This window comes from Andrena cerasifolii, chromosome 3, assembly GCF_050908995.1.
Source record: "Andrena cerasifolii isolate SP2316 chromosome 3, iyAndCera1_principal, whole genome shotgun sequence".
Lineage (NCBI taxonomy): Eukaryota > Metazoa > Arthropoda > Insecta > Hymenoptera > Andrenidae > Andrena > Andrena cerasifolii.
The window spans coordinates 1,438,652-1,457,805 of record NC_135120.1 but is presented as its reverse complement, the minus strand read 5'-3'; the positions used below and the strand labels follow the sequence as shown (position 1 = coordinate 1,457,805).

Below are 19,154 nucleotides of genomic sequence, written 5' to 3'. Positions count from 1 at the left end.
CGACAGCGGGCTACCCCTTTTCTTCCTGTGTCTCTATCCACAAGGCGTATTGACGGTACGTAGATGTCTGGATGCCAGTTATTGAATTCAGGAGACGATAGAAACACTTTATTGCAAAACCCACATGTACTATAATATTAAAGTAAATCGTATTCCTCTCGGGCAGGAGTACTAATAATGATCGAACTTACGCCCTACTTCGCGCAGACCGATTTCACGGGTGGTAGTTGGGTCACATACCCGTCCACGCTCACACTCCGCGCTCACAATTGCGTTCTCGCTAACGCGTCACTCGTCCGATGATCGACAATCGACTCTCACTAGCCCGCTCGGGCTCGCTTACATTTACGGGCGCTATCGGGCCATACCTAGCGCTCTCGGTCGATCGCTCGCTGGGAACGTTGAAGACGCCTCTTGGTGTCGCCTGCCTATTAGGCAAGGCCATACAGGATAATACTTTTTAATTCCTATATTTGTGGCATCATGAATAAAGAATTGTTTGACAGATTACATGACCGATCAGACGTCGCGAGGATCGGCGATTCACGCGCAAAGTTCGCCGAGCGCTGTCTGATTCCACCTAAGGTGATGCGGCCTGGTACCCCGTGGCGAGGACAACCCCACGCAGTGCCCCACCGAATTTTATGGCTTTCGACTCTCGAAGGGGTTGTAAAACCATTAACAAATGAGAAATGTCCACGATTTCCGCATTTCTCATCAGATCTTTGCGAAAACGACGTCAATTGATTCCTTATGTTTCACTGATGAAACTAACACCAAGAAAGACGTAATTCGGACCATAATAAAGGAAGTCGTTCTTGTTGTCAGTTGAACGGCGAAACTTAAGGAATCGATGGGTGTCGTTTTCGTAAAGATCTGATGAGAAATGCGGAAATCGTGGACATTTCTCATTTGTTAATGGTTTTCCAACCCCTTCGAGGGTCGAAAGCCATAAAATTCGGTGGGGCACTGCGTGGGGTTGTCCTCGCCACGGGGTACCAGGCCGCATCACCTTAGGTGGAATCAGACAGCGCTCGGCGAACTTTGCGCGTGAATCGCCGATCCTCGCGACGTCTGATCGGTCATGTAATCTGTCAAACAATTCTTTATTCATGATGCCACAAATATAGGAATTAAAAAGTATTATCCTGTATGGCCTTGCCTAATAGGCAGGCGACACCAAGAGGCGTCTTCAACGTTCCCAGCGAGCGATCGACCGAGAGCGCTAGGTATGGCCCGATAGCGCCCGTAAATGTAAGCGAGCCCGAGCGGGCTAGTGAGAGTCGATTGTCGATCATCGGACGAGTGACGCGTTAGCGAGAACGCAATTGTGAACGCTGAGTGTGAGCGTGGACGGGTAAGTGACCCAACTACCCCCCGTATAATCGGTCTGCGCGAAGTGGGGCGTAAGTTCGGTCATTCTCAGTACTCCTGCCCGAGAGGAATACGATTTACTTTAATATTATAGTACATGTGGGTTTTGCAATAAAGTGTTTCTATCGTCTCCTGAATTCAGTAACTGGCATCCAGACATCTACGCGCCGTCAATACGCCTTGTGGATAGAGACACAGGAAGAAAAGGGGTAGCCCGCTGTCGACGCGTGATCCTCCCCAAAAATTCGAACAGATCCCATATCTCTCGAGTATAAACACAATCTCCAATATCAAAACAAAAGCATACGTTGACGTATTATTCCGTGCGAAAGAAGGTGGGCATTGGGGAGGTGGTATTGCTGTGAAGGGGGTCTCTTCAAGAGAGCAACCGTTTGGGAGGGATGCAAATCCGATTGGTCCTAATACAATCTGCTCCCTGTAGTTTAGAAATTGGGTCTAGCAACTTTCACATCTCCTAACCTAACCAATCGAACTTGCATCCCTCCCAAAAGAACCGGCCATCCGCGCGTAGAAGCAAGTGCGAAATAAAAGACTATTAAAGTTGAAAATTGAGTCTGAATGAGGAAATTGAGTAAATTTTATGACGTTTTGAAACACTAACATTAGTAAGTAGCATTTCTGACAGAAAAGAATTGTCCAGCCTTTGGGCCTGCCATTCCTAACCCAGACTTTTAGCAGGTAGGTATCTGTTTCAACAAGTAAGGCCACCCGTGGCGCCAGCAAGACCGTCCCCGGTCCTTGCTATTCCAGCGGGTTTTCTTCCATTGAAAAGCAGTAAATTTGCAAGCGCAATATCTAAAAAACCAGTGGAAATCAAGTGTATACATTAAAGCTTATTGAATTTATCTTGGAACGCACTATCAACTCAGGTCTTCAAAAAAAATAGTTCCATTTGAAAAACCGAACTTGACTATCGTATCTTTTAAAATAATAATCGAAAACAAAATTCGTTCGCGCTAATAAATGGCCCCCCTCGAACCATGCAATTCCCTATTTTTTTTTTATATTTTTATCGACAATACTTTAAGAGATATCGCGCTGTCCATTCCTTAGTGGGACACCCTGTATGGTGTAAAAACTCGTGACATTTTAAAAATTTGGACAACTTACCGTATTTGACACTTGGCAGGTTATGCTTGATTGACAGTAGCCAGGTTACGTTTACCGTGGCAGATGTACTCTCTGTCTGGCTGTCCAGTGACAACAATTTGCTACGCGATTGGCCGAAACCTTCATCGAATGAACGACATGCCTGAAGGACATTTCCTCACCCTTTCATATTCCCCTCTTGCCTACACTTGACGACGAGAATGCTTAGTCTTAAGAACATAATATTCGCCAAATTGCAACTTTGCATTGAAATATCTCAGCTCATAAGGCACGTAGGAACAAAATGAAGACACTTTTCTGATGTAAATCAAACCGAAGCTATCCATTATGACGATTCAAAATCTACTTGCATCAACCATTATTGAGATTCGGTAATCAACGAGTTTTTCATAGCGGATCGTGGCGTAATATTGACACTCTGTGTCTCGCGCTGCGTGTATACTTGGCGCGAGATACTACCGTGTCTCTTGACAAGTTCAGCCGTCTCGCATGATTCTCCTTCGCATTGTTGCCGCGGGATAGGATTCAATGCCTGTAATATCTTTTGAACTTTGTTTTGCAGCGCCTGCATTACACTCTGAAACGCGATCAGCTTCCTCTCTTATTCTTCCTTCTGCGCTCTCAAAAGTTTGGTACCGTTTTCCACGTATAATTTATTAACGACATCACTGTCAGCGACCAGTTGCGCCACGCATCGTATCTTGTGCGATTTTGCATTAAAGTCGGCACTGGCCACACAATGAGCGTTATCGCACGTATAATTTCGAAGCAAACCGTTCCATTTGTAATAGTCCATTCTTGCTGCTCCACTCTTCTCGAGCGATACACCAAATTTGATGATCGGCATCTCGATGCATACAGTGCACATTATCGGCGCATGATTTAATTTATAATGAGGCCTACCTCGCGGAGTTCCTCGATAATCGATAGAATCTGGTTGTCGTCTCAGTTGTTGCCCGCCTGACGCGACTCTTCCAGCAAACGCATTCGATCGGCCAGCTCGTTGAGATCGTCCCAGTGTACGGAATCGATCTTGTTATCGTTTACTACCAGGAATCGCGGTGTCGCTAGACCTTTCCCTGCTTTACTGTCCGTTACCCGGGGCAGTAGCGGCGCAATTATATATCTATACTTGTATTCCTTATTGTCTAATACGAGATTTTGAGAGCTACGGCCGCGTTTGTGAGCACTCGTCGCCAGTAGTATACTTTTGTATTTTTGTTTTTCGGCTCCGGTGTATATGGCGTCGTCAGGAATTCTCTTGAAAATTAGTTCGTAAAGACCGGGCGTTCCTCCATATGTTACGCCGTCTATGATTATATTATCATTCTTGTCCATATCGAAACTCTTATCCCGAAGCATCGTTCCGCTGTCGGAAAAGTATACGCCACACACATTATCTATGGCCGTATCCCTATCGCTATTTAGGATTGCCCTCATATATTTTTGCCCCAATGGGCCGAAATGACTGTGAAACGTTTCTTGCCCCTCGAATGTTTGGAGATGATGTCTAACAGATATTGCAAACAACTCGCCAGTAGTTTCGAAAACATCGTTATCGCCACCGGCATTGGCAGCCAACGATTGAGAATCGTTTGGCACGGCCGACGTTCGAATGTTTCCGTTTCGATTGAATTGGCATGGAGGTTATGGGCAAATTTTCAGATGACGCGTATGGTTTCTTCTTTGTCTTACGCGCCGACTTTCCTTTCGGTCGGATCTTTGTTCGAGATGTTAATGTTTCAACGCTCGTACTCATCGGCGACGATATGTCCGCTGCTGTCACTGCGGTATTTTTCGCAATATGTTTTAAGGGCTTGGTAAGAGGTCTAAAGTATTTCTCCAACGCGATATCTTTCTCCATCTTGGCAGTTTGCAAAGCCTGATGTTTCTTGCGGATGGAATCACTGTTTTTTGCAATTTCCTTCGCTATTATTTCGCGATCCTTATTCTCCAGACTATCGATCATCGTTGTATTGCAGACGATGCTTTGCCACCGACACACCAATGATGAATAAACGCTTCATGGTACCGCGAACTCATTAAATCCCTTACTATAGCGTCCATTGGACATCGAGCTATCCTTGTCTATTACCACGAAACGCACTTGCGTTGCCAACATTTACGAGACAGCGCGTAAAATCCTCGTAAGACATGTCGGTGTTTACGTGATAGTTGTATACATGCTTCAAGTTGGTACCATCCTGCTTAAACAGAATCACCAGATTCGCATTGCCGCGTATAAGGTGTTAGGGAATCTTTGCATACGTCTGACAGGGATAGAAGCAGTCGACGTTCGAGTGCCGCCCCATTGCGTGGTATTCCCTTAAAAGTGGAATTCGGGAGCGATTCTCCCGGTAGGATGTCGTCACTATTATTCGAAAATGTAAAGTATCCAATTTCATTTATCGGAGCCAATAAATTCTCCAAATACTGATATTTCAGGTGTTGCAACGACTTAGAATACACGTACACGTTCTCGAAGCGCATGCCGTGAGGATTTTCCAACAAGCTCATCAGTACGTTGGTTTTTCAACAATTTGATGGACTACAAATGATACAGCGTATGATGTTGGGCAGCATGCTACCATGTTTGCATTTTGCTTTCGTGGACATTTTCCGCGATTTATCGTCGAAATTTGTTACGCGAATTGTCACAGGTTGTCAGACGAATCACATGCTTCCTCTCTGTGTGAACCACGCAATTGATTTTGATACATCAAAGCCGCGACGCGCTCTATTTATAGGCCCGCACCAAAGCAAAACAGCTCAGTATTCGAAATGCTTCCTCTGTGGGGTAATTGCAATATTCGAGATTTGACCTCTGAACAGTTGAAGTATATAACAAAGATGATTTTGCTGCGCAAGATTGGCAGGCACATTGACAATTTGTGGGACAGACTGCCCGAACATATAAAAGCCGATGAGGTTCAGCAGTATCGTCGGTGCCTAGAACATTATAATCGCCCTTGGCAGCGAAAGCGTATCGACGGTCCAGCACCATTTATTAGGAACTGTGGCGAATGTCACCGACGAGAGTAAAGGAAGGTCGCGGTTTGTTAAATCGGGCGATAATCGCGTTATTTATCGAATTGCATATCCCCGAATATCAGTTTTGCGGCCCAGGAACTCATCTGGCAAAACGATTAGCTAGAGGCGTTCGAAGTATCAACCCATTGGACACAGAGTGCCGCGAAAATGATATTCCGTATTCGCTGAGCAACGACCTCGGCGAAAGGCACGTAGCAGATAACATACTCGCTGACAAAGCACGAAAGCGCATCGTTGCGAGAGACTCTGAGTGAAAGAGGTGCTGCTACAGCCGTTTGGGTAGCTACGAAAGCCAAGACGAAAATGAGAATGGGGATGAATACAAAAGTCCGCAAAAGGACGCAAAGGAATGCATGGAAAGCATCGCGAAAGCGGATTCATCCGGTAGCAAAACGAGGTGGTATATTACCGCTTCTCCCGCTGCTAGGTGTGCTTGGATCATTAGCCGGTGGAGCGGCGGGGATCGCTAATGCGATAAATGATACTAAGGTTGCACCGCGTCGGCTGCCGGAAAAGCGGCGTCATAATCGTACCATGAAAAGCCGCGGACTTTATCTCACTCCGTACAAGCGCGAACAGGGAATATCGAAACAAAAAAAGCTGAAATGACAATAAAAATACCTGCAGGCGTAGCTACCGGCGCGCAATTGCAACAATTGGCAAAACGTAAGCGTATTCCATTCTTTAGAGGTGTTTTTATGCTCAACGCTCTACCAGCCGAAGGAGTACGTCGAAACCAGAGCGGTATCGTGAATTTGGACAATGTCGAGGCACCGGGCAGTCATTGGGTGGTGTATGCGAAAAGAGGGCATCGAGCTGTATATTTCGACAGCTTTGGCAATTTTCGACCGCCTACGGAATTGGTGCAATATCTGAAACATGCCGTGAAAATCAAATACAATCACACGCGTTATCAGCAGAATGATCAGAGCAATTGCGGATAACTATGTCTACGCTTTCTACAAATGATTGGCAACAATTTTAAGGATTGTCTTCCCACCACTCTGATTCAGTACTAGTCGAGCAGATTCTCGGAATATGCCGTTAATATTCACTCTAGCCGGCAAGAGTAGCACTCTCGCGGTAAGCTACTTTCCGCCCATAGATTTGAGCGACGATGATTACGAACTTGGCCTGACAACCTTTGAAACTTATCATACGATACGCAACATCGACTCGAACAAAGAAAAATTCTACTTCGCCGTAAACTACGACACCAACAACAAAATCGTCGACACGGGCCATGAATACATTACGATTTCCCACGGTTCTTACGAATTAGACGCCATCGCCAATTATTTGAAGGAGTAATTTGAAGGCGCGATCGGCACCCTCGAAGCCGCGGCGGCACCGATGCCAACGATGACGACGACAGCGACGAGTACCCTATAGTATTGCGTCCTAACTACAACACCATGAAAAGCGAGCTGTACTGCTCATTCGTCATAGACTCTAAGAAACCCAATAACATTGGGCCGCTACTGCGATTCTCGGTGAATTGCGTATTACAACCTCGGCGGTGGCACGAATCGCACAGAATGTAGCGTTACCGCCGCACAGTGGCACGTCCTGTATCAAAACCCAAAACCCACTGGCCAAAAGTGAAGAAAATTTTTTCCTGATTTTTACAGATCTATGTATTGCATTTCATTTATAACTTATCAAAGCATGATTCTTCACTATTACCAATTTTTATTGTACAATCCTCTTAGAGATATGCGATCTCAAAGTTGCTAGTGTTATAATCTGGAACTTTTAGACCAGAATTGAAATTAACTTTTCCATTTAATGTCAAACTATAATCCGTTTTTTTCTATGCTGAAAGCTATCTGACATGCTGTAAGTTAATATATATCCTAGTTTTATTGACTTATTTCACTTTTTACAGCTATGATAGAGGAGAATACATGACCTATATATTTTTTTCACTTCTCCTAACGAAATAGTTATGTAGCAAGCGAGATCAAGCGGCAATGTCTGCTGTAAAATAAACTTTGAAGTTTCTTCAAGAAAGGCTCGTTGCATTTTCCTGCGATAAATTGCGATCATATGAATTATTGTCATTTTTTGCCGCCCGCACCGTTTATGGAGGGGTACATTTGAGCCGTTCACAGGACAAATCGATTAACTCCACTTTTTGACATATTTTAAATTTAAGTGTCTTTAAGTATCAAAGCACTTGGTTCAGTCATTACTTTTTTTTTATTTATAATAAATTAAAATATTTCAAAAAGTGGAGTTAATCGATTTGTGCTGTGAACGGCTCATTTCTGGCATAGGATCGGAATATCGTGTTTCCAGTTATCGTGTTGATGAACATGAAAAAGAAGAACAAGGAAAAGAAAAAAAAGTAGAAGTATATTATAATTAATTAATTACAATATTCTTCTTGAAAATGATGTTAATTACCTGTACCCAAGTATAAAAATGTAAAATGCATTCTACTTCATAGTTATTAATTATCTAATTATCTAATTAATTATTTAATAATGCGCGTGCCACAGGGAAGGCTGGCCAAAAGTAATATTTTTAAATCTAAGATAGGTAGTTGGAATAAATTGCAATACTATGACTCTAAAATGATAATAATGTACTTTTTTACTGTTAAATATTTAATATAAAAATAATGATAAATAACTATAAGTATAAAAGTTTAAAATACACGACGATATCACAAGGAGAAAAATATTATATTTAAAAGTATAATAATCTTCTCCTTGTGATATCTTCATGTATTTTAAGTTAATTAATTAATTTATTATATATGTCGGAATAGGGGGTAACGATGAAGCCTCCGAGGGCGATTGGGGGTTCACGTTGGCCCTTCTCCTCGAAAAGCGTCTCATTTTTATTTGAATTCAACAAGAATTGAACAATGTTGTTACAAAGAACTTTCAAGAAAATTACTTTTAATCAAACTATAATCTATAATACTATTTAAATCGAAAACTAATGAATTCTCGGGAAGGGAAAGCTGAATTGTCCTCGATAACGATCTCTTTCGGAATCGAATCCTTTTTTTCTTTTTTTTTTAAATTCCGCATTCAAATTACCAACCTTTTCCGGTTGCTAAACAACCACTTCCGTTTCCCTTCCGAGACTACATTCAAGCGCCCACTAAAAGTCTGACGCTTGCGTTTTCGATTGGCGCCAAAATAATTTCGCAATTCAATCATTCATGACTTCATGTCGTCATTAGTAATAGCATTAGTAATAGATTGTAAAGATCGACTATCTATATGCTCAACCCTGTGTAAGCATTGTAACGAAATAAACGATGCATCTCAATTAAATTTATTCATTATTTTTTTATTCTCCGACATATAATTATTATACTCTTAATTATAATATTCTTCTCCTTGCGATATCTTCATGTATTTTAAATTTTTATACTTATAGTTAATTATCATTATTTTTATATTCAATGTTTAACATTAAATAAGTACATTATTATCTTTATAGAGTCATAGTATTGCAAATTATTCCAACGATTTATTTTAGAATAAAAAATATTACTTTTGGTCAGCATTCCCTGAATACACGCCACTGTGCGCCGGTGCGGACAACAATGCGAAACATGTACATACGATATATGATTTTTCTCCGAGGGTGCCACGAGAGTATAAAATGTCGGAAACGCCCTCACGAATCATTTACATTTCAATCACCGCACGAGTTATTACGGATCTAACGATACGCGTTGTGGATCAAGATGGACGATTGCTCGATTTTCGAGGCGAAGAGATTACTATTAGATTGCACATACGACGCCGACGATAATACATGTGATGCGAGTAAACGAGATGCTTGTCTTGAACGACTCCAGAAATGCGTTTCTTCCAAGCGTAATTGTCTACACACCAACAACACCAACAGCAACAACTTCGATTACGCTAAAAAGAAGATGCTCAGTGCTGCGAACGTTGCATTTTTAAACTCATTGGGATTCGGTGTGCGCAATTGCTAGAAAGAATGTCCGACATTCTATGCATTGGAGGCAAGCCGACGTGTGACGAACGTATTGTCAAGCTTGAGACTCACACATGCAGTCCCTACGTCAACACAACTTTTGGATACAGCGATAAGATAACCTATACAAGATTTATACATATTGCCGTGCCAAAGTTTCCCGTAGAGGGGAAATTGGCGATAAATATGTCAAAGAAGCATCAACGGTAACGTTAGGAAATAAGTGCATGGCATCCATATTTGATGAGATTCGATACGAACTCAACGGCGTGGAGACTGATCGTAACAGAAACGTTGGAATAACTAGCATGCTCAAAAACTATACATCGCTGACACCCGACGAAGACAAAAATATGGCAAATGCCGGATGGGACCTAAAGCAGCATGATGAGCTACTAGTGTAAAATCATTTCAATTTTTGCATCCCGCTCACATATTTGCTGGGATTTTGCGAGGACAACAAACGCATGGTTATTAATGCGCGTCACGAATTGATTTTAATACGATCACGCAACTATAACAATTCTCTAATAGGATCGCCGACGTTGGAACCAGAAATTGAATTACTTAAAGTGCAATGGCGGAGGCCTCATGAGACGCTCAACGACGTTAATAAGCTATCGTTGCTACATGCTTTGAAAAGTGGACAAAACCTGAGCATTAGTTTTCGCTCGTGGGATCTGTACAAGTATCCTTCCTTACAGAACACGACCAAGCGTTCATGGGCCGTAAAGGCAGCTGCACAGTTGGAGAAGCCGCGATGCATTATCTTTGCTATGCAGACTGCACGAAAGAATGTGATGACCGAAGATAAAACTTTTTCTCAACTCGGAATTTTACCCATACGATGACATGAACTTGGACTTTGACAAGAATAGGCATGGCATCTTGTTTAATATGTATTCACATTTCCGTAAATCGTATTATGGGCATAGTTGCAACGAAGCATTATTCACCGTGGCCCAATTTTTGCAATTTGGTCCCCTCGTGGCAATTTATTGCTCGCGTAGTATGTGCCTGCAAATGCTACCGCCTATTGTCTGATTCTGCACTATCGGGTGGTCGAATACAATCCGCTGACAAACGTGGTGCGCAAAATCAACTAAATCGTCGCGCTACTTACCCCCTCTCATGTGTCAAATGCGTACAAGATTCCATCATGAAAATCAAGATGATTTACGAGAAAAACTAAATTCTCCTGTTTGTCTTGCAAGCGAGCGGATCTCTAAATTAAATCGATAACAGTGTCCAACAAAATTGACCTTTTTTCTGTTCTGTGTCATTCAATAGCCGTTTCTGATAGATTTTCGTGCGCTGAAAACGAATTCGCAAACAGTTTGTCACCATCAACCTCAGTTTTCGAGAAATTCGATTTAAAAAAAACTGCGAATTTTCAAATTTGAACATTTTTCTGTCGAAACGGTAATAGTTATTCGGTTGGTTTTTCCGCCAAATTGTTTTATGAATCCTCGTGAACACAACGATATAAGTTATTATTGAATTATAAGCATTTCAATATGTTCAAACGACGATCAAAGGGAAAAGGACACCCGAAATGCACAAATTTTTGCAGATATCTTGCTATATATTTTAAAAACTAAGGGTCTATTAGAAAAATTGTGTACTCCACACGATGCAGCAAAAATTTTTCTTTCGGAAACCACTAACAGAAGTGGTATGTCACGTTTTGTTTTCAATACAGAAGCGAAATAATTTGGCAAAACATGTGCTGTCGACAGTGGTAGTCACGCGCGTTAAGTGATTGTGTGATGCTGGACGGCAGTGTATCGCAGATTTTCTCATAGACCCTTAGTTTTGGAAATAAATTGAAAGATATCTGCAAAAAATGGTGCATTTCGGGTGTCTTTTTTTAAAGTTATAATGCAATAATAACTTATATCGTTGTATTCGGGAGGGTTCACAGAATAATTTGAAGCAATGCTCTATGATAGGAAAGATACACGAAGTATTGTGCTTTGCAAAATGTATTTAAAATATTCAACTGGTATTCTAAACGTCAGAGAGAATTACAAATAAATATAACCATTATTTAATATACATAAATATTTCTTCCTCCTCCCCACACAACCATCTGCATATGCTGTACTCTAGATTAAGACGCTAGCTGTAATTATTATTATTTAAATGTGGTTCGATAAATGTTCGATAGGCGTTCAAAGTGGTTCGATAGACTTTCGGAGTGGCTCGATAGGCGTTCGATAAATGCTTGATGTGGTTCGATAGACATTCGATAGACGTTCAGAGTGGTTCGATTGGCGTTCGATCGGCGTTCGATAGATGTGCAGAGTGGCTTAATTGGCATTCGACAAGTGTTCAAAGTGATCCGATTCAACTGGATGAAAAATGAGAAGAGGAGGGAATGGTCAGCGAAGAGGATGAAGAACAAAGGCAAACCTACTTTGCAATGCATGCAACTTTATGCGCGCTTCAAGATACACATCATACTTTGCAACGTGCACACTCCTCGATTTCGAGATGCATGCCCTTATGCGAGCTATGCCAGTTGGGTAAGGCCTTGATACGTGACTAAAGTCCATTTCATATATTGGCCGGTGAGTTTCGTGAGGGGTATTCTCCCACCACACCGCTTGCCTGCCTCGGTGCTCCTTTCTCTACGTTCTCACTCTCTTTCGCGATACGCCTGCTCGTCGCGCGGTGAGGATTCGGTGACCGTGAGGTTCGCACACATGCAGCGAATCATCCCCACCACTTTAACTACATAGACGGGACACGATTCCGAGGGGTCGTTTCTCGCTTCTTTCTTGCCGAACGCGAGAGCGAGATGGAATGAAGGCGAGTCTAAACACGCTCAAGCCTACGCAAAACGGAGCGAGACAAAGTATGTATCATCGCGTCATCTGTCTCGTACCGTTCCACGCTTGCTTTCAGTCCCTCTGATACGCTCTCGTTCCATCTCGCTCTCGCCTTCGCAGAACAAGAGTGAGTCAGATGTGGTGGGGATAGCGCCGAGCTCCTGACGTGTAGGCCAAACCGAGTTCTTAGCGTAGAAATACATACATCAGAATAGGTGTGCGTAAGGTCCGAAAAAATTCAGGAGTTTTATTGGTCAGAACATTGATTCTTTCTCGATAGCTTCATCTCGTATTGGTCTACGCACAGCTTCGTAACGCACACAACTATTACGTTAAGAACAAACAACAGCCACACGGCTTCGTTCAGGCGGAGCCGAGCAGCGTTCCCGTTACCCCACCATACCCTTCGGGGGCCCAGCAACTTCAACTGCCAATCCACAATCGTCAGGCGGTGGTGGCTGATTCCTCCTCGCACGGTGCTCGTAAAACCGTACTTACCTACCAATATATATGCAATGGACTTTACTTCTGTGCACGTGATGGTGATGACAATGGCGGCGACCGTAATGATAACGGCGACTACGTCGACTCCGACGGCGGCAGATGGATTTACGTCCATTTCGGCCGAAAAGCATTGGTAAGTGATACTTTGCATTGTTTTGCGAGGATTTACGTTTAAATATGATATTGTTATATCGCGATTTGCATGTTCTAGGCCCCGGCACCGCATCCACCATCGGAGTAGCCATCATCATTACGATCGACGTTGCCATCTCTGACGTCGTCGCCACCATCCTCTATGTCGTCATCATCATCGGCACCACAGGCCTGTAGCCGAATATCGAGGCAACGTGTGACATCATGGCTGCAGCGATTACCGCCACTTCCAATGTGTCTGGAGCTGCCTCCAGAGCGCCAATCGCCGCAGCCATCGTACATATCACTGTCTGCGCCACTAAGTCCTCCCAACCCTCCCCCAAGAATCTTGCAGCCACCACCACTGGCCGAGTAAGTATATGAAGTTTTAATTATTTTGGCAATTCTGCGTTGAGTGTTTTATATTGTGATCTTTCATGTGTTGTAGAATGCTGTGACCCTGTCCCGCAGTTTTGTTGCGTCCACCGATGCACTCAGCGCGGGCGCTGTGGCTTGGAAACCTATTCATACCGCAACAGCCCATCGCCAGGACGGCCACATCAATGCCGCCGCAGCCCCTGCGGAGGCCGCGTCCGCCATCGCCCCTGAAACTACTGCAATAATATTAATTTTACATGTTATATTTTATATATTTTCTCTTTTATTTTTTACAATTTTGGTTTTTAATATTCTTATTTTTGTAATTTATATTATTTTTATTTTGCATTTTTTTTATTTGTATTCTATTATTTTTTTAGAATTTTTATTTTAATTTTATTATAGTTATATGTAAAATATATATATGATTTTTATTTTATTTTATTCATATTGTTAATCTCTCGTGCATCTAATCATATACTCACCCAGCTTCCAATTTATTATGACATTAATAAGTAGTAGTAATTATTAAAAAAAATGTGCTAGACGCGATAGACGATCAAATCAAATCCGTAGTAATATGAAGAATTAGATGAGATATGGTAGGGCTAGTAAACTGTGAGACGAAATATAAAAAGTAATAATATTAAAAGTAAAAATAATAATATTAAAAAGTAAATATAATAATAATATATAAAAGTAAAAAAATATATTTTAGAAACTACCATTGCGGGACCACGTTAATCACACCCTCGCTCGTAAGCGTGCTCCAATCATCTCCCATGTAGTAGAAATATGTCTCTTTACAATCTGAGCAACGCTCCGCGAAATGACGCGTGTAAATGGGTGTTAAACAAATTCGACACTCCATGTATTGGAATGAATTTTCACGCAATGTCACAATATGATTAAATCCCCGCGCATACAGTTGCCTATGCATCAGTGTTAGGCTTGCATAGCATCGAAAGATGATCGCCATCCTCGCAAACATAAATGCGGATTCCAGCTCCCCTGTCTTGGAGACATGTTAGTCTCGACAGCTCTGCATAAATTTCTGGGTGCTCCTCTGGTAAAACCCCATCCCCCATTCCGAAGATGGCGGAAACTGCAAGCTATGATATACTGGCATCGCAATACGAAACTTAAAAAATTTAATTTTTATTAAAATTCTATTCCTCTATTAGTGTATATACATATTATGATTTTTCCTTACTTTTCTTTATTAATCCACTCAATTCCACACTCGGAAAAAATTTGGTCAGCCGACTCTGCTGGCAATGATAAACTAGTAGGTATCGTATTCGTGGACTTTTATCGCCGTTTTTTCAAAACGTTGATCAGGGACCGAAACACAACGTGTCACTGTCAGATGCCGAATGATTATGACAGCCCCGCAGCATCTCCAGATCCTTGCATACAATCCTTATCTTGAAACATGCATAAAGTTCTATGCGTTGCAAAGTATGGTGTCTTTGTTCTTCGTCTTCTTCTACGTTGGCCACTCCTTTCCTTGTTCTTCTCGCCAACTTTTCTTTTCTTCTTCAAACTAGATGGTGATACCTCTCTTTACACGCTCCCCCATAGATTCGTAATTCATTGAGCCCGCCACTCGATATTAAGTACCAAATATTTATATCTTATGGGTCGATGTCGAAGCCGATCGTCTGCCGATGATTTGGCTCGACGCAATTTTTACCGATGCCGCATAATTCTTTACCAAATATCGAATATTTAGATCTTATGGGGCGATGCCTAGCCTAGATGAGTATTACAATAAAAAAAGGGGGTTGGGATATAGTGGGTAGTAAACTGCCGATGATTTGGCTCGACGCAATTTCTACCGGCGCCGCATAATTCTTTACCAAATATCGAATATTTATATCTTATAGGGCGATGCCTAAGTTTTTGTTCTGCCAATGATTTGGCTCGATGCAATTTTTGCCTACGCCGCATAATTCTGTCCGCGATTCTCGCGTGCGACGCGTTTGACTTCCACAGGCATCGTATTTCATTCGTGCGTTTTTCACGCCAGCAAATGATATCATCTCGCGCAGCTATCTCATCCTAGAGAGTTCAAATTACATACGCTGCGACATTAACATCAAAAACGTTTGAAAAAAAGTTTGGATAGATCGGTGTGGAGAGAGGGGGAAATTTCTGCTGCGAATCAGACCTGAAATTTTTCAGGGGGGGGGGCATGTCTGAGGGTCATCCTCTCACCTTGGTTATGTCTGAAAAAAACATCTGAAAAAACAGCGTACTACGTAAGTAAGGTCAGGAAAGTTTCTCGAGGAGGTTGGGTCACGAGTGGCCGCTTCGGTCGCTCACGCCCCCCCCCCTGCGCGTGCAGCCAGGTGCCTCCTCGCGGCTCACCCCTTGCCTAGGGTTCTCCCTACCCCTCCCTACCCAGTACCCCGCGCTACCCTCAGCAGACCTAGGTTAGAACCCCCCCGGTTATATTACTTGAATCTACAACTTCTGTTCGACATATTTTTGTATGTAACCAATAACTTGGAGGATATTATATAAAATCGACTTTATGAGCTGCTGTATAATTATTTATATCTTCAAGGGCCTACGGGCAGCCGTTTCTGTTATCCGATGTTGAGGTCTTTAAATGAGATGAGAGTTTTGTGAAATAATATGTTTAATTCTAATTAGAACTATAGCAGGATATATATATAATAGGTGCAGCGTAGAGCGACCGTTTCTCTCGTGTGACGATTGCGTATGGAAACGTGTGACGATGAGCGTTCGCCGCGCTTGGGGCCGCATGTCCGCCCTCTACTGTTCTGCTTGACACATTTGCTATAGCAAAGCACGAGAATACAAAATTGATTCCTTTAACCTCAACAAAGGGCCTAGGGGCAACCTTTCCTTTTATCCGATAGGGCTCAAACTTTATACAGATTTGTTTTTTTATTATTTGGAACTATTCTGGGAGGTGCCGCGAAGAAAATCTTGAAAAAAATTTCACCTAAGGTAAATAAGCACCATCTACTAAGAGCTACTACAGTAGCGGACGAAGAAATTACCACTTTTTCGAACCACCCTACTTCTATTACTTTTCAATATCAACTCAAAACTGGAGTTTGTGCCTAATATACATATTCTGAAAGACAATTAGAAGGTTTATAAAACCCAGTTACAATTGAATTTATTCGAATAACAAACAAAAACCATACATAACATTAAACAAGACAACACACTTTTAAACCAACAAGTACCTTTGCTTTTAGGACTCCCTAAAAAGTTACTAAACGTGGTAACTTCTTTGCCGACTCCAAATAGGTGTTACCCCGTTCAATGTCATATAACACTTTTATTTGTCAGTTAAATAAATTCAACTTTAACTGGGTTGTATACAGCTTTAAATTCTCCATCAGAATATGCATATTAAACATACCACAGTTCCAAATGTGTGCTAAAAAATAACAAAAATAGAAGGAGTAATTTTTTTGTCCGCTACTGTATATATATATATATATATATATATATATATATATATATATATATATATATATATATATGTATACTAGAACGACTTGTGCACACCATGCAACGATTCCCCCTGTATTACTCCCTACTACGTCATAACCCGTCCCTGTTGTCCCTACTTCTGACATCGCTGCTCGGGAGCCCTGTGGGGTACTCCCACTCCCGTCCGCGTCGTCAGGTATACACGCGGCGCTATAGAAGCGACTATGACGCTACACATGACGTGTATTGTATTAGTGACGCACGTTGCTACAGCAAGCCAATACTGCTATTCCCCGCGAATATTGTGTGGGGAACGAGCAATTGGAAGGGAAAGCAGACGCGTGAAGGGCTCCACCGTTGGACAGCGCTGGTATATACTACATTTCAATAGAAAAATTTTCATGTTGCATATTTAATAAACAATCCAGATTTTTTTACCACACAGTTACCTTTCATTTCATGTAATATAATCACCTTTTACGATTGGAGTTGCAGCGTGGAAAATTATTCCACCTTCGTTAGTAAAACTTTTTGAACAATTTGCATTACAAGCATGTTCCAAGAACGAAGCTAGCTCGTAAACTGCTATATATGGAGGATCCGCGAGGGGAACTTCATGTCCATTAACCTGAAAGTTAATGAAAATTTTGAATCAGATAATTTACAGTTTCTCAGGATAAGAATTTGGTCACATATAATAAAAGTTAAATATATCAATACTAGACATTGAAAGCATTAAAAGAATGTGTACTGTCGACATACAAATATTCTACCAATTATCATGAAAGTTGGATATTGGAAATATTTATACTTGTTTAGGTCAGGAAAAAGGGTTAAAGATTTCGTAACGATTTAATTGTGCTGTAGAGTTACATGTGGTGGGCTGTACGGGCCTACGACTACTCTACCGCTTGGTAATATCTACAGTTACGATCGGTTAAGGGGGTCGACACGGGTAATGCAGCTCGCTGTATACCGACACACTCTGGCCCGAAACATGGGTTTGGGGGCATACGTTGTTTGTCCTTATATGAGAAAATTTTGGGCTGGGCGAGGTCTCATTCAAAAGATGAAGGTTCAATGCAGACCGCTGCGGTCATGGTTCAATGAGATTGTGTTGATATCTATTAATATGAGTGTTGAAAGTAGAGCAAAAGTCGACAAAATACACCCGCATGAATCCAAATACTTTTAGGTCACTAAAAGAGTTTTGTGACTCAAACGATGAGCAGAGCGGGCTGCGCTGAACCTTCCTCTTTCGAATCACCCAGCTCAAAATTTGCTCATATAACGACAAACAACGTAAGCCCGTGATTGCATTCCCAAATACGAGTTCCACCATATTGGCGATAATACAGAGCAAGTCACGTCACAAATTTAGTTCAGCTAGTGGATACGAGATGGCGCCTACTCGGGAGGACTGCCAACGTGGAATCATAGCAAAACTGAAGCGTTAGCTGGATACATGTGCCACAGTAAAAGCGTGATGCAGTCAATGTATGCATTTTCGTACGACTGTAGGTTAGGTTACATGCATTTTAGGCATACATTGATTAGGAACTGCTGGGAACTGTATACATTTGCTAAATTAACGCTTTTACCGTGACACATACATCACTTGAAATCGCTGTCGAATTTATGTTATAATTATATGGCCACATTATTTAAAATCAAAGAAGAGAGATTGGAACTTTTTTACTAATACTGGAAATATTGATTTACTGATATCATATTTTCAGAATGTGGAAGTTACAGCAATTATTTGCAATTATTGCTCTTATTATTATTCTTCCGACTATTGAATAAAACATATAACAAGGAAAAGTCTCCAAACCGGTCAACAGGTGACTCCTTGATTTTTTTGTAATTCTTTACGGTCCTATGCAGAGATGGGCATTATTTAAATAAAAGGATACACTTCCGAATGGCCCCAGTGGCCGATCGACACGAGGTTTGGGGGAGGGGTGTGTACCCTAAATCTAAAATTCTATATAGGTTCGGGTATTTATTAGTTTCCATTGTTTATTTGATGGCCTTTCATCTTGGGCTTCGAATAATTTTTCATCTTTCATTATATCTTTATCCTAAGGTCGTATTCAGATATATTTGCAGGTCGATTCGTTTTCGCTAACAGCAATCGAGGAGAAATCAGCCACCACCATCTGACGATCGTGGATTTGTCAGTTGGAGTTGCTGGACCCCCGAAGGGTATGGTGGGGTAACGGAAACGCTGCTCGGCTCCGTCTGAACGTAGCCGTTTGGCTGTTATTTATTCTTAGCGTAATAATTGTGTGCGTTGCG

At 41.8% G+C, this 19,154-nt stretch overlaps 1 protein-coding gene across 2 annotated transcripts in view; it reads right to left on the bottom strand.

Moving 5' to 3' along the window:
• The window catches only part of LOC143367004 (SET domain-containing protein SmydA-8), a 217,464-nt gene that overhangs the window by 139,186 nt on the left and 59,124 nt on the right, over window positions 1-19,154 (bottom strand). For both annotated transcript variants that reach the window (XM_076808589.1, XM_076808591.1), the window contains exon 5: window positions 17,328-17,481. In XM_076808589.1, coding sequence (XP_076664704.1) covers window positions 17,328-17,481 — 154 coding nt within the window. The remainder of the gene's footprint in view (window positions 1-17,327; window positions 17,482-19,154) is intronic.